Here is a 17,144-nt window from a genome sequence, read left to right as displayed (position 1 = left end):
CATTAAAATTTCACACGAGGGCTAATCATTTTCAATTGTATACATTATTAATTATACAACACAGTTTTGGGGAGTCTCTTTGTAGCATAAATCCATTCACTGTATAATTTTAAACAATTAAAAACTTGAACATGTTTCTCTGTTGAGATTTTCACGATAAATGGTGCATATTTCATTCAACAATGTCTGATTTGCATATTTAAACGTAGCCTGGGAAATCTGACTAATTTAACTATTATATTCCCGCCATTCACCTGCAGTGTCTTGTCTTAAACTAAAGTGAGACATACATCAGCGCTCCGCATGAGTCTGAGAGCAGCGAGCGGCAAACTTAACACTTCTGTCTGCATGTACAGACATCCATCTGACAGGAGCTGCCCTCCTCGGAGCAATAAATGTCCTTGCTGGAATACCTGAAGAGTTGAACACCTGTGCTGTGAAGCATTAAGATGGTCAGTCTCTGATTGATGGTCCTCCAGTAAAAAAAAAACAAAAAACACAGTTTTCTGCACTCATTGCCTCCAGAAAAAGGGGGAAGATTTTCTGAAGAGGTATGTGTGTGGAAGTGGCACAGGTTAACTCGCTCAATTAGTCGAATTCCATTTGTTAATTAAAGGGGACCACTTTTTACAGGATGTAAAATAAGCCTCTGATGTCCCTAGCGTGTGTATGTGAAATTTCAGCTCAAAATATTGCACAAATAATGTTTTTTTAAACTCTTTTAAACTGCCCCATTAGGCATTAAATCGTAATTTTGCTGTTTTGGTGACTGTCGCTTTAAATTCAAATGAGATTGTGCTCTTTTCAAAAGAGGGCGGAGCTACAGATGCCTGTGTGTCAACATAGTGGCAGATTCAAAAACAAGACTAACGTCCTATGCTAATGAGGGTGAGATCCTCCTTAATGGGCGGGGCTTTCTCCCTCTTATGACACGTATAACAGAAGAATGTCAAAGTGTTTCTGCAGACTGTTTTTATCAAGTGTGATTATAAAAGCCAACATTAATAAATTTTTCCTATTTTATGCTGGTTATATTCACAGACTGTGGCCACACAACTGTGTTTAGCCCCTTATAAAAGTGATTTCTGCATAATAGTTTCCCTTTTAAATTTGAATATGAGCTTCCTTCGAATGTTTCTGTTGATTTCTGAAGATGTATGTGTGTGAAGTGGCGCAGGTTAACTTGCTCAATTAGCCGAATTCCATTTGTGAATTAGGATGTAAAATAAGCCTCTGATGTCCCCAGAGTGTGCATGTGAAGTTTCAGCTCAATATATGGCACACATAATGTTTTATAACTCTTTTAAACTGCCCCCTTTAGGCTTAAATCGTAATTGTGCTGTTTTGGTAACTGTTTCTTTAAATTCAAATGAGATTGTACTCTTTTTAAAAGAGGGCGGAGCTACACATGCCTTTGTGTCAGCATAGTGGTGGATTCAAAAACAAAGCTAACGTCCTTTGCTAATGAGGGTGAAATTGTCACTAATGGGCGGAGCTCTCTTTCTCTTATGACACGTATAACAGGAGAATGTCAATCAAAGTGTTTCTGCGGACTGTTTTTATCAAGTGTGATTATAAAAAGTAAAATTAATACATTTTTTATCATTAGGAGCTGGTTATATTCATTGACTGCTGCCACACAACTGTTTAAACCCCTTATAAAAGTGATTTTTGCATAATAGGTCCCCTTTAAATTTGAATACGAGCTTCCTCTGAATATTTCTGTTGGATTTGGTTTCTGTGGCGATGGAAGGTCATTAATGCAGTAATTAACGAATGCCATAATCAAACTTCCAGGCACCTAAAGTGTAATTAGCATATCAACAGAATAAAGCGCAGGCTCTGTTGTCAAGGACTGTTGAGACCCTTAAAGGGCACCCTGATTATTGAGACGTGTATGGCTTAAAGCAGCACAATGTATGCTGCACATCATGAATTTGCCAAGTACAGTGCGATCCTGGATTAACATCTGTTGATTCTAGAACATCGTTTTTGTTTAAAAAAGTAAATCACACCTGTTCTCTAGAGAAAAAAATGACATGAGAAAATTAAGTGATGCTTGAGATTATATATTATTAATTATATATTATTTTTTTTACCCCAATGGCAAATAAATTTGCTTGTTTTAAGCAAATAATAACATATTTTAAGGTGTTTTTTTCAGAAAACAAGACATAATTTCTTAAGCTATTTCATGTGTCTAGTACAGGGGTGGGCAAACTCGGTCCTGGAGGGCTGGTGTCCTGCACAGTTTAGCTCCAACTCTAATCAAACACACCTGCTTATAGATTTCTAGTGATCTTGAAGACACTGATGAGCTTGTTCAGGTGTGTTTGACTAGTGTTGGAACAAAACTCTGCAGGGACACCGGCCCTTGAGGATCAAGTTTGCCCATCCCTGGTCTAGTATGTATCTTGATTTTTTTTTAGACATTTGGGTTGAAAACTGAACATAACTCTTTAGTTTTTATTTTATTATTATTATTATTATTATTATTATTATTATTATTATTATTATTATTATTAATATAACAGCTCAGAGATGAGCCTTTTCTTAATAACAGGTTGGAAATGAATGCTTTTCCTGTTTTGTTTTGTTTTGTTTTAAATCCGATTTATCGATTAATCAAAGAAATAATCAACAGATTAATCAATTATAAAAATAATTGTTAGTTGCAGCCTTAATACAGTTGACACCAGACGTTTACATACACTGTATGAAAAAGGCAAAAACCATTTTAAAAAAGTCAGATGTTGATGTGTTAATTCATTTAGGTAAGTTAGGATTAGTAAATTAGTTTCTGTTATGCTTAATAGCAGAATAATGGGAGAGAGATTTTTTGAGAAATTTTTTTAATTTTTCTTGAAAGTCAAGTTTACATATAATAAGATTATTATGCCTCTGAAAAAGCTCAGATGATGATGTCAAGGTTTTGGAAGTTTCTGATTGGCTAATTGACAACATTTGAGTTCATTGGAGGCACAACTGTACAATAGTATTTAAGAAAAACCTCAAACACACTGCTTCCTTGTGTGACAACATAGAAAAATCAACAAGCCAGAATCAACAACAAACAACAACAAAAAAGATGACTATTAGCTAAATTACACTGGGAAAAGACTAATTGTTGGAGACATGTCCTGTGGTCTGATGGAACTAAGATTGAACTGTTTGGCCATAATGACCAGTTACATTTGGAGGACAAAGGGGAAAGCTTACAAGCCAAGGAACACCATCTCAACTGTGAAGTATGGGGGTGGCAGCATCATGTTGTGGGGCTGTTTTGCTGCAGGAGGGACTGGCCCACTTCACAGTATAGATGGCATAATGAAGAAAGAACATTATGTAGAAATACTGAAGCAACATCTCAAGACATCAGCCAGGTAATTAAAACTTGGCGACAAACGGGTCTTCCAAACAGACCATGACCCTAAGCATACTGCCAAATTAGTTCAAATGTGCTTTCTGGACAACAGAGTGAATATTTTGGAGTGGCCATCACAAAGCCCTGAAGTCAATCCTATAGAAAATTTGGGGGCAGAGTTAAAAAAGCCCTGTGCAAGCAAGACAGCCTACAAATCTGACTCAGTTACACCAATTCTGTCAGGAAAAATTCCTTCAAACTATTGTGAGAAGCTTGCGGAAGGATACCCAAAACATTTGACCAAACTTTTGACTGTCTAAAAATTAATTTGACAAAATCTCTCATTATTTTGGCATTTAGCAAATGTAAATGATTTAGGTAATCCTAACAGACCTAAAATAGCAAACGTTTAGAATGATTTACCATCAGAAAATGTAAAAATCAATCAGAAATCAGAAAATCAGAAATAAAAAAAAATAAAAAAGTTCAATTTTTAGAGTGTATGTAAACTTCTGGTTTCAACTTTATACACCGAAACTGAGACAGACATTTGGACAGGGAACGCACATTTTCAATAATGTGAATCTGTCGTTGGTTTTTCTACAACATATTTCAGAAAAAGACTTCTTTTACATCATTATGTCAGCATTATGCTATAGAAGTCTTAATACCTGGGCTGCTCTTTACAGCTTGCCTTTGTGAACAAAAGCCATTGTGTTTTGTGACATGTCTAAATTGCAAAGGTTTTTCATCTCCTCTGACAGCCACATGAAACATTATTTCACACATATGAGAGATGGCTAGACAGATCGAGCTCTCTTTTCTCTTGACTTGAAGAGGTCGTATGATTATTTAATGCTTTTATTTCTGCTTGAATTCTTCATCTGTTAATGTTCACGAAGATGCTTTTACCTGCAGCAATTAACAGTGCATTAAAGAAATACATTCATGCTAGCTGGAAACAGCATTCCTGGCATGATATTTCATTAAAAGATCTCATGAATAATAACTTAAAATCTTTAATATATTCAAACATTTTAATTGCATGAAAAATATTGTAATGTGGCTGTTTATTATGTATATCAACAATAAATGAATATATTTATTATTAATATTGGTCCCACTTTATATTAAGTGGCCTTAACTAATATTTACTTGCACAGGAATTAATAGTTTGTTACAATGTACTTATTAAATACATGTATTTACTGTGTACTTATGCTTGATTAAATACCTGTATGTAATTACATCTGTAATTAACTTCTGTAATTACATTTGTAAATACACTGCTGACCATTCCCTACACCTTAACCCACCCTTAAACCTACCCATACCACCAAACCTGTCCATAACCCAACCTCTATCCCAACTCAAGAGCACCACAAGTGTTCTCAAATACATTATGAACACAGTAAGTACATTGTATTTATTTTTTGATGCAACTACATAGTAGTTAAGGACACTTAATATAAAGTGGGACCTTAATATTTAATAAGGGCAGCACGATGGTGCAGTGGATAGCGCTGACACTTCACAGTAATAAGGTTGCTGGTTCGAGTCTTGACTGGGTCAGTTGGCATTTCTTTGTGGAGTTGGCATGTTTCCCCCACTGTCTAAACACATGCGCTATAGGTGAATTGGATAAGCTAAATTGTCCGTAGTGTATGAGAGTATGTGTTTTTTCCAGTGATGGCTTGCAACTGGAAAGCCGTATTCTGTGTAAAAGATATGCAGGATAAATTGGCGGTTCATTCCACTGTGGTGACTCCTGATTAATAAGGGGACTAAGCCAAAAAGAAAATGAATGAATAAATAAATAGATGAATATTAAATAATTTATTTTAAACTTAATTTTGCCACAAAATCATTAAGTAAATAGGGAAGAACACATAAGACACATATATAAAAGAAAATAAAATTATTACATTAGTAATATATTAAAAGATTATTATAATATGTGACAAAATAAAATATTCTGTGACTAATAGTTATTGGCAATAAATAATTATATTAAATACCCATTTGCATATTAAATGTCACATTTGCATACTATTATTACAACATTATATACTGCTAAAGTTATTTTACTTGCATACAGAATGCTTGACAATGCAATATTAATAATAAAAGATAAATATTTTATATTTAATTATAATTATATTGACACATTTTGGAATATTTTGTTGAGAGAGTTGCATTTATTATCAACTCTAATGTGTGTAATAATTGCATTACTATTATCATTTCTTCATTAATGTTCCTTCGGCGTATTCCTTTTATTCATCAGGGGTCACCACAGCGGATTGAACCGCCAACTTATCCAGCATATGTTTAACATAGCGGATGCCCTTTCAGCTGCAACCAAGTACTAGGAAACACCCATGCACTCTCATACACTACGGCCATGTTAGCTTACCCAATTCATCTATAGCACATGTCTTTGTGGGGAGACTTTTGGGAAAAATCGGAGCACTCAAAGGAAATCCACACCAACACAAGCAGAACATGCAGACTCTATACAAAAAAGCCAACTGACCCAGCCTGGACTCGAACCAGCGACCTTCTTGCTGTGAGACAACACCCACTGCTTTACCACATCGCCATTATTATTATTATTATTATTGCTTTATTATTTTTTTTATTTTTTATAGATAGCATCACTTTACTAGCTTATAGTATGGAGGAATGATAATGTGCACACACACACACACAAATAAACATACAAAAACACAGACACACACACACACACACACACACACACACACACAAACGTACCCACACAGGTCCTGCCATCTGGAGCCAGCTGTAGACCTGGAGACGGGCACTGGCAGCGAACCTCTCCTTTCATTACCTCACAGCCATACTGGCAGTTCGCCATGCTGCAAGTTCGGGCATCTGAGAGAAACACACACACAAACACACACCGCATACAGTCACATATAGAAAACACAACCACCTGCAGTACAGAAGAGAAGAGCTGCAAATAAAACACATCCTGACTATACCATACTCAATGTGTCTCTTATACACTGCCCTCCACTAATACTGGCACAACATTATAATATTGGCAAAGAAAATCTTTGTTTACAGTGAAGGACGAAGTACACAAATTAGGCACTTCAGTAAAAGAATAGATAGCCTAACAAAACACTACTCCAATAAAAGCATTAAATCCTCCTCTTCGATATATTTTGAGTTTAATTATTGGCGAATGCTTATTTTGCAAGAAAATTTAACTACCAAAACTTGTCATACTCTGATATTCACACTGATAATTCATGATAATTAAAAAAACAAAAAACAGGATGAACTCCATTTACATCAGCTTGTAAAATCAGTGAAAAATTTACAGGAGATTCACTCCGAACAGATGATTTGAATTAGTGAATGATATACTGGAGACTCACTCAAAACCAATGATTTGAATCAGTGAATCAATTACTGGAGGCTCACTCTGAACTGATCATTTGAGCCAGAGAATTATTTACTAGAGACACACTCTGAACGGATCATTTGAACCAGAGAATCATTTACTAGAGACACACTCTGAACGGATCATTTGAATCAGTGAATGATATACTGAAGACTCACTCTGAGCCAATCATTTGATTCAGTGAATGATATACTGGAGATTCACTCTGAGCCAATCGTTTAAATCAGTGAATGATATACTGGAGACTTACTCTGAGCCAATCATTTGAATCAGTGAATAATTTACTAGAGACTCACTCTGAACGGATCATTTGAATCAGTGAATGATATACTGGAGACTCACTCTGAGCCAATCATTTGATTCAGTGAATGATATTCTGGAGACTCACTCTGAGCCATTTATTTGAATCAGTGAATCATTTACTGGAGATTCACTGTAAACAGATTTAAAAGATTTAAATCAAACTTACTCAGAATCAGAACAAATCAGACTTACTCAGAACCAATTATTTGAATTAATGAAACATTTACTGGAGATTCACTCTGAACAAATCATTTAAAGCAGTGGATCATTTACTAGAAACTGACTCTGAACAGATCGTTTGAATCAGTGAATCATTTGTTCGTCAACTGTGATTCTTGAGATTTACTGACCAATTGAAGCATCACCCAAACAGTCATAAGGACATTGATTTACTGATGTATGACAAGTGGATTTACTGATGTATACCCTGGTATTTAAAATGCATTTTCAGGGTTTTTGCTTTGACACTTGCAAATTGTGTGAAGCTTAACAACTTTTGTTGCAAATCCCAGCTGTGCTGATGAATGAGCAACTTTGGCCTTTGCGCCTCCATATATATATTAAACAGGAGGTCATTGCTGGACAATTTCCAGTTCAAAATGACACATTATATGAGTTCAGAGCTGCAGGTCGCAGAGGTAAACACTCTTTTCCACTTTTAGCTTCATGGCCTTGAAGGAAATGGCGGGTGAAGCAGAAAATCTTGAGTTATTAGATGTGTTAGAGGGAAACAGCGCTCCACAATCTCAACACAAGCATTTACACTGAGACAGAGGAGGAAAAAACACTCAGAGAGAAACAGATGCTAGACTGTTCACTGCTAATGCTGCAGGAAAAAACTAAAAGCAAATGTAATTATTCCCTGAAGAGAAAAAATGAGAAGGGGGGGAAGGAGATGTTCTCAAATCACAAGAAAAAAAAAAAAGTCATTAGATGAGTTCAGACCAAGACATATCTGTTTAAATAATGGCACTCTACAGTGTTTTCTCATTTAATTTTAATGTATGAATAAAATAAAATAAAATATGATATGTCATTTAATTTATAAATTATAAACAAACAAATAGATAGATAAATAAATAAATAAATAAACCTGTCATATAATTTTATTAGATTAATGGGTGGAAAAATAAAATAAAATATCATTTGGCATTTAATTTATAAATAAATAAATAAATATTGAATAAATGAATTAAATAAATATATAAATAAATAAGTAAACAAATAAGTAAATAAACCCTTATGATCTATCATTTAATTTTAATAGATGGATGAGTGGAAAATTTTTATAACAATATTATTTGTATTTAATTTAAACATAAATATATAAATAAAAACATTTTAATTTAATTTAATATTTTTTATCATTTAGTTTTAATAGATGGATGAATGAAAAATAAAATAAAATAAAATACAACAAAACAAAAATGAAATAAAATAAAAGTTTTAATTAAATAAAATATTTTTTAAGCTTTTTTTAAGCTTTTTTTTTAGCCAACTAATCTCTGTTGGAAGTGAATGTTTTTAACTAATATAAAATTGAAGTCAGAATTTTTAGCCCCCCTTTGAATTATTTTTTCTTTTTTAAATATTTCCTAAATGATGTTTAACAGAGCAAGGACATTTTCACAGCATGTCTGATAATATTTTGTCTTTTTGAGTAAGTCTTATTTGTTTTATTTCAGCAAGAATAGCTTTTAATTAAAAAAAAAAAATTTAAGGTCAAAATGATTAACCCCTTAAATCTATATATTTTTTGATAGTCTACGGAACAAACCATTATTACACAATAACTTGCCTAATTATCCTAACCTAGTTAACTTTATTAACCTAGTTAAGCCTTTAAATGTCACTTTAAGCTGTATAGAAGTGTCTTGAAAAAAATCTAGTCAAATATCATGTACTGTCATCATGGCAAAGATAAAACAAATCAGTTATTAGAAATGAGTTATTAAAACTATTATGTTTAGAAATGTGTTGAAAAAATCTTCTCTCCTTTAAACAGAAATTGGGGAAAAAATAAACAGCGAGGCTAATAATTCAGAGGGGCTAAAAATTCTGACTTCAACTGTATGTTTAACAACGATGAAAATATGAATATATAATACTAACACCATCATATAATACAATTAATATTAATTTAAAAAAAACTAATAATGCTGTAGCACATAGGCGTAACATTAAAACCCAGAATTTCGTCAGTTACCATGTTTGTCAGATAATAGCTTTTGTTTTCCATTCAAATAGCATGAAGTTATGAATATTTAGCTCCCGAAACGCAGAGTCGTGAAGTCTGTTAACACTGACACTCCAAACTGTGCTTTCAGTGCTGTTTGCTGAGGTGTGAGCTTAAAAAAGACAAAAATCTTTCTCAGGAGTGAAACTGGAAGCATTTGGATCTGCGCTGAGCATCAGGCAAGCACAGACATGACCAGTCCATGCACAGAGAAACAGCTCAAGGCCAGCAATAACACTTAGCCTTTACTGCAGGGTTGAAGTTCACAGCTTTTCTCATATTTTTTGGTGAGTCATTTGAAAAGCTCTCTGCAGGATTGAGGGACGCCCTGAGCTCCCGCGAAACATTTGTGTACCGCACAGGAGAATCTAAAAAATAATACATCTACGAAAAAAAAAAAAAAAAAGAGTATCCATGAGGAAAATGTATTGTGAAAAATATAATGAAATGAAATAAAAATGACAAAACAATATACTGATAGTTGTTATCCAGCAAAATATGGAGAGAGAAAAAAACACAAAGGTCTTTTCAAGAAGCATACAGTTATATATATATATATTATGCAATGTTTAAATTTGATGATAACATTTTTCTTAATGCAATACTCATCTCTAAATGGATGGATCTCTAAATCGTTTAAAATCACTTACTCCCTAAAACTTATTCAAGGCAGACCTCTATTACTGTTCCTCTCGTTCTCCCAAACACACCCTCCTCCCTCCCTCTATTTCTTTGCTTCCCATCAACTTTCCTCATAACCCTCTCTTCACTCCTATGATGAATTGGGGGGTTCAATCACTCTACCAAAATACAACAGAGACTGTACCCCCACTCTGACTCTCAGGGCATCGTCGTAGTACGCCCAATCAACCTACCTACCTAAGAATTCACAGCCTTTGCTGTGAAGCTCTAAATTGAGCTCAGGCACATTCTGTCTCCACTGATCATTCTTGAGATGTTTCAGCAGCTTAACTGGAGTTCACCTGTGGTCAATTCAGTTGATTGGACATGATTTAAAAAGGTATACACCTGTCTATATAAGGTCCCAGGGTTGACAGTGCCTGTCAAAGCACAAACCAAGCATGAAGACAAAGGAATTGTCTGTAGATCTCAAAGACAGGATTTTCTCGAGGCACAAGGCTGGGGAAGGTTACAGAACATGTTCTGTTGCTCTGAAAGTTCCAATGAGCACAGTGGCCTCCATCATCTGTAAGTGGAAGATGTTCGGAACCACAAGGACTCTTCCTAGAGCTGGCAGGCCATATAAAGGCCATGAGTGATCAGAGAGAAAGGTCTTAGTCAGGGAGGTGATCAATAACCCGATGGTCACTCTGTCTGAGCTCCAGCGTTCTTCTGTGAAGAGAGGAGAACCTTACAGAAGGACAACCATCTGTGCAGTAATCCACCAATCAGGCCTGTATGGTAGAGTGGCCAGACGAAAGCCACTCTCCGCCTGGAATTTGCCAAAAGGCATCTGAAGGACTCTCAGACCATAAGAAACAAAACTCTTTGGTCTGATGAGACTAAAATTGAACTCTTTGGAGTGAATGCCAAGCGTTATGTTTGGAGAAAACCAGGCACCACTCATCACTAGGCCAATATCATCCCTACAGTGAAGCATGGTGGTGGCAGCATCATGCTGTGGGGACATTTTTCAGCAGCAGGAACTGGAAGACTAGTCAGGATAGAGGGAAAGATGAATGCAGCAATGTACAGAGACATCCTGAATGAAAGCCTGCTTCAGAGTGTTCTTGACCTCAAATTGGGGCAACGGTTATTCTTCCAGCAGGAGAATGACCCAAAGCACACTGCCAAAATATCAATGGAGTGGCTTCACAATAACTCAGTGAATGTTCTTGAGTGGCCCAGCCAGAGCCCAGACCTAAATCCTATTGAACATCTCTGGAGAGATCTGAAAATGGCTGTACACCATCGCTTCCCATCCAACCTGATAGAGCTTGAGAGGTACTGTACAGAGGAATGGGCAAAAATTCCCAAAGACAGGTGTGCTAAGCTTGTGACATCATATTTAAAAAGACTTGAGGCTGTAAATGCTGCCAAAGTTGCATCAACAAAGTATTGAGCAAAGGCTGTGAATACCTCTGTACATGTGATTTATCAGGTTTTTCTTTTTTCACATTGTCATTATGGGGTATTGTGTGATAAGCGATATCAATACTTTCCAGATGCACTGTGTATATATATATAATAAACTGTATATATATATATATATATATATATATATATATATATATGTGTATATATATAAACTAAAGTTTCTAAATGTAGCTATTAAAAATAAAACAATTTTTCTGTTTGTTTTATGCAGATATTTGTTTTTTTTGTATATAATATTACTTTTTTCTTTATAAATCTGTTTTGGCACAATACAGAACACTGAATAATTTGCTTTTAGAAGACACAAAAAAACACAAAATACAAAATAAAATGCGATCTGCAGGGATCAAATAAAAGAAACATATTTTCAACGCTGTTTTGAAAAGCTTGTATAAAAAAAAATAGCCTGATGTGTAGAAACAATATCTCCACTCTCCACATTATAATTCCCGCTGCTGGTTTCCCTATCAGAGTTTTCCAGCAGTGCGTTGAAGAGCCGCAGACTGAAGCAGCATGTAAAAGTGTGTGAAACGGCAGACGGAACTCACTGGCGCAGCTCCCATCCGGCAGCAGCATGAAGCCATTCAGACAGTAACACTTGAAGCTCCCGAATGTGTTCATGCAGCGGTGCTTACAAGGACGAGGCTTCAGGCCACACTCGTTCAGGTCTGAGGACACAAAAACACACGCACTCAGGTTAAACAGCACCAGTCAATCCTGCTGCAACAGTGTTCGGACAGGCCAAACTCTCTCTAAACAGACTTAAACTTTAACTAGTCTTAATATTGATCTTATTCTTGACCAATGAGCAGGCGCAGTCATTGGAATCTTTTAGGCTCATTCACTTCCGTTAATTTTTACACATTAAAAACAGCTCTTTATGGTGCTTGATGTTGCAAACGGACACTTTTGTATCATATTATTGATTAACTTTTGATGTATAGTCATGAGCACACTTGCTTGTAGAGCAAGTAGTTTGACCCCGTTTATTATTTCTAGTTATTTCTTCCATAGGCAACTGAGTCGGAAGCTCTAAAACAATCGCAAACCGAGCACACTTTTCATCTTAGCTTTTCAGACTGGCAAGGAGATCAAATGTTCAGACTCTGAATATTGTGAAATTTTCCACACACTGTTCGCATAGTAATTACTTTTGTTTTATTTTGTAACACTTTACTTGAAGGCGCCGATCACACCGATTGAACTTTTTGCGATGAGTGGCGACTTCTTTGCATGGTTTACTAACAGCTGCGAGTGTTTTGCGGGTATTTTTATGCTCATCTTAAATGCCTGCTGCGCCTTTGCACTCAGTGTACCTGCAGTTTAAAAAAGTCAACTATAAGCGGGAAAGAAAACCAGTAAAGTGTTACCTTTTATTTATATTGTACAAATTTTAACAATAATGATCTTTAAAGAGCAATACAAAAAGAAAAACAAAACAGAACAAAGTATTTTTGACAAAGTAACTTTTTTTTATAACAGTTCAGTCTGGTTCTCGAATCTGATTGGCTGATAGCCGTGAATCCTAAAGCCTCTTTACTCTTGTGTATTACTCCGCCCACATAAGTGGCAAACAGAGGACTACAGTTTGACAAATATTGCAGCTGTTGGATGTACTTTGAGGCTTTTTTAGATGAGAATGTTCATTTATAAGGATAGTGTCTATTTTAAAATATTCATGATTTCAGAGATTCAGCGCATTGGGTGTCATACTGAGCAGATCAAAGACGGTTGGTGTTCTGCCACAAAAAGGCGACAGAGACAGCATATTAATTCCTTAGGGGAGAAAAACTGCATTTTTACAGTGTACGTTTCAAACTACAGCTGATCAAATCATTATATAACAGGTAAATGACATTTTAAGTCAGTCTCTCTCTTTTGTATGCTATATTGCTTTATTTATACCATAGTAATCTGCTAGTGTTTGCTTTGTTTTGGCTTCTATAGGGTTATTTATTGTAATCTCCCGATTGCAACAGAGAAATACTAGGAAATTTCTTTAGACTGATGGCATCTCATGCCGCTCTGTCTTATAATCTTAATAATGTGAACAAAATCTCCCATCTTGTCATCATTTTAGACATTATACAAGAGAATCATTCAAATACTAGCTCTAAAGAGACGTTTGTGAAGTACCAACACTTTCTGCTGTTCTGACGGTCAGTTGCAGATGAATGGCGGAAGAAAGTAATTCCTCTTACAAAAGGGATTTAAGACTCTCTGTGTTTGATTTTCTTTTTATATGCATTATTATACCGTCAAACTGTTGTATAAACGCAATATCACACTTGTAGCAGTGCAATATGGCTGTTTATCGTTACTGGTGTGACACTAAGGCAATTGGCCTGCGGCCTTAAGCCAACGTACGCCTCCCACCAGTGTCGATATACAGCCACATCGCACTGCTACTCGTGTGATATTGCTCATATAACATCTTTGGGGCATGTAAGTTGTCTTAAGTCCTTTATTCAAATAATACATCTAAACTAAATAAAGACATTAAGAAACATATGTGGGTGTGTAAAATTAAACATTTTCAAAGCAACATACACAGTAGTAAGTAAGTGTGTTGGCTATAGTATTCTATATTTAATATAGAGTAAATGTATGTAGTATGTTTATTACAGTATTTAATCCACAAACCTGTACTGTCAATCAGTTTAGAGGTTTAAACTCAATAACATTTGAACCATAAGTGCCATCAAACTTTTAAACTTCAGGAGAGCAAATTAAGTGGAAAATTAAACATAGGAAAATAAATTACAAACATATTATGCATTAAAATGCCTTATTAAGCACTTTTTAGTAACATTGGGACATCTAAGTGGTCATAATTTCTTTAATTTCTAAATTTTCTCTATTTATGACCCATATACCACAGTTAAATCTATGAAAATGCTTGTTATTAATGAAACCTTATACTGTGTGTGTGTGTGTGTGTATGTATGTGTGTATGTATATGTGTGTGTGTGTGTGTGTGTGTGTGTATGTATATATATATATATATATATATATATATATATATATATATATATATATATATATATATATACACACACACATAATATGTTACTTACATACTCTATAAAAAGTAATGAGGAGGTGTTGCATCGGGTCTACATTATTTCCTTATAACTCAACAGTGTGTCATTTTTATACAATATCTTGATCTTTCGTTCAACAACTTTTACCTTGAATAGTTTGAAAAAGTGACTTTTATGAAAATTTTGATTAGTTTAAAGTGATATATTGTCTGGGTTGGTGTTGTAATAAACTGCTCTTGTAATAAACTGGCAGTACAATTTCTGTTTTTCTCTCCATATATATATTTTAATACAGCATTTCATGCTACTAAAATGTCAATAAAAGTCCCTGTCTTAAACATTCTTTATATAAATAATCGCTTTAAAGTCATTTTATTCAACAGTAATGTTCTATGGATATTCTATGAAAAATAATGAGGTGGTAAATTAGGTGTGCATTATTATGCCATTATTCTGTTTACACTATGGGAACCACGAGTCACTGTTCAGATGTTGTTTTTCAAGCAACTTGTCTGATTTTAGTCCTCAAACTGCTCCTGTGTGAAGTACGTTTCTTACACATCTCATCCAAAGCATTCTGATGTGTTTAGATGAGATTTTCTTTACTTTTATAGGCTGTGAAATCAATTAGCATAGTGATATGGAACTGCAATGTGGTTCAAAACCTGCCTGGAACTACTTTATTTGTGCAATCATACATAAAAATTGCTCCAAACCTCAGAATGCTTCTCATCTAATTGGATTCAAGCATTCAATAGCTCTGTGGTAAAATCTAAATAAATTGCATTTTTAAAATTAAATACTAATGTCCAGTTATCTTAACAAATTCACCATTCCAAAATGACTACAAGCTCTAAACCAGCCCTTATTTGTTGTTGTAAAACCAAGTGGTCTTTCTTTCACTATATACTGTGTGTGTGTGTGTGTGTACATATATATATATATATATATATATACATATATATACACACACACACACACACACACACACACACACACACACATACACAGTATGTGTGTGTGTGTGTATATATATATATATATATATATATATATATATATATATATATATATATATATATATATATATATATATATATATATATATATATATATATATATATATATATATATATAGTTGAAACCCCCATGTGTTGGATTTAGTGTAATCTGTGCTGAGCCATATATGCTGAAGTCTAGTCCGCATGGCTGATCAGCTGGGCTTTATATCTCTTATATCTCAATATTGTACACACACACACACAGTCAAGTTTACAGGCCAGACACGTATCGGGATGCACTGAAAATAGATCCTCCGTGAGTGAGTTTGGCATGGCCCAGTTATGGCGCCATCTTTAGCACTGGGTTATGAGCGGTATGTGTTCAGTATCTGACAGCTGCATCACATTTAACCGGATGAACCGCACAACATATTAACCGTAATCGGCAAGGTTGCAGTTTCAATATGATGTGAAAATATGCTATAAAATTCCAGTTAGTTGTAGTTCACATGACTGATGGCTTTACCTTTGTTTTTATTTTGTGGAAAAATCATGCAAATCATGCATGATGCAATTTAAAAGAATAAAAATCGATTTATTGTTATAAATTTTTTTGTAGGTCAGATTTTTGGCCACCGAAAGCATAACTTTAAAATACAGCAATCCATTTTGGATTATTTTTTTTAATTATTATGAAATTATTGTTATTATTTGTTTTATGCAAATGTCTTTTAACCAATATTCTTTCTTTTCAATAATCTTAGTTTCAGTTTTTGGTTATGAAAAAAACCTTGGCAATTGGCAGCACTAAGAGCCCACATAAGTGTGCGTTTAAAAGACATAAGAGACATCCAGACAAATGACCCTGCCTAAATTTGGTCATTAAATAGACAATTTTCATAGATTTTCATTGAAAATCTAATAGACATCTATCAATAGTCCAAAAATAGACCTAGTCATCAGATAACACAGACGTCATTATTGTTAGACAACTTGGACTATTGTTTGACGGTTGTAATATTTTCACTGACAGCCTGACTTTAGTCTTGTTTTAGCCAAAATACCCATGTTTGGGTCTCTATTAGATGTATTTTGAACACAAAGAAATGCTTGCTGGTAGAGCTGGTAGAACAAAAATTGTTGCAAAAATAATCTCTTAAAATGATTCTGAGCTTAGATTTTAACAGTAGAAGGCACTGTAAGTAAGTTTTTAACAGGAGATGGTGCTCTAGGCTAGATTTAACAAGAGATGGCGCTCTAGGCTAGTTTTTAAACAACAGATAGCGCTCTAAGCTAGTTTTTAAACAACAGACAGTACTCTAAGCTAGTTTTTAAACAACAGACAGTACTCTAAGCTAGTTTTTAAACAACAGGCAGTGCTCTAGGCTAGTTTTTAGACAACAGACAGTGCTCTAGGCTAGTTTTTAAACAACAGACGGCACTCAAGGCTAGTTTTTAACCAACAGACGGCACTCTAGGCTTGTTTTTAGACAACAGACAGTACTCTAAGCTAGTTTTTAAACAACAGGCAGTGCTCTAGGCTAGTTTTTAGACAACAGACAGTGCTCTAGGCTAGTTTTTAAACAACAGACGGCACTCAAGGCTAGTTTTTAACCAACAGACGGCACTCTAGGCTTGTTTTTAG

General features: G+C 34.7%; 1 protein-coding gene across 10 annotated transcripts in view; it reads right to left on the bottom strand.

Annotated features, from left to right (window-relative positions):
* The window catches only part of npnta (nephronectin a), a 122,123-nt gene that overhangs the window by 20,082 nt on the left and 84,897 nt on the right, over positions 1-17,144 (bottom strand). For all 10 annotated transcript variants that reach the window (XM_087236093.1, XM_087236092.1, XM_087236094.1 and 7 more), the window contains 2 exons: positions 12,003-12,122; positions 6,140-6,259 (listed from right to left, as the gene is read on the bottom strand). In XM_087236093.1, the coding sequence (XP_087092219.1) occupies positions 6,140-6,259; positions 12,003-12,122 (240 nt within the window). The remainder of the gene's footprint in view (positions 1-6,139; positions 6,260-12,002; positions 12,123-17,144) is intronic.

The sequence above is a fragment of the Danio rerio genome, chromosome 1, assembly GCF_052040795.2.
Source record: "Danio rerio strain M-AB ecotype USA chromosome 1, GRCz13ab, whole genome shotgun sequence".
In the NCBI taxonomy this organism is placed as follows: Eukaryota; Metazoa; Chordata; class Actinopteri; order Cypriniformes; family Danionidae; genus Danio; species Danio rerio.
Note: the sequence above shows the minus strand (reverse complement) of the source record. Positions and strands in the feature narration are given on the sequence as shown.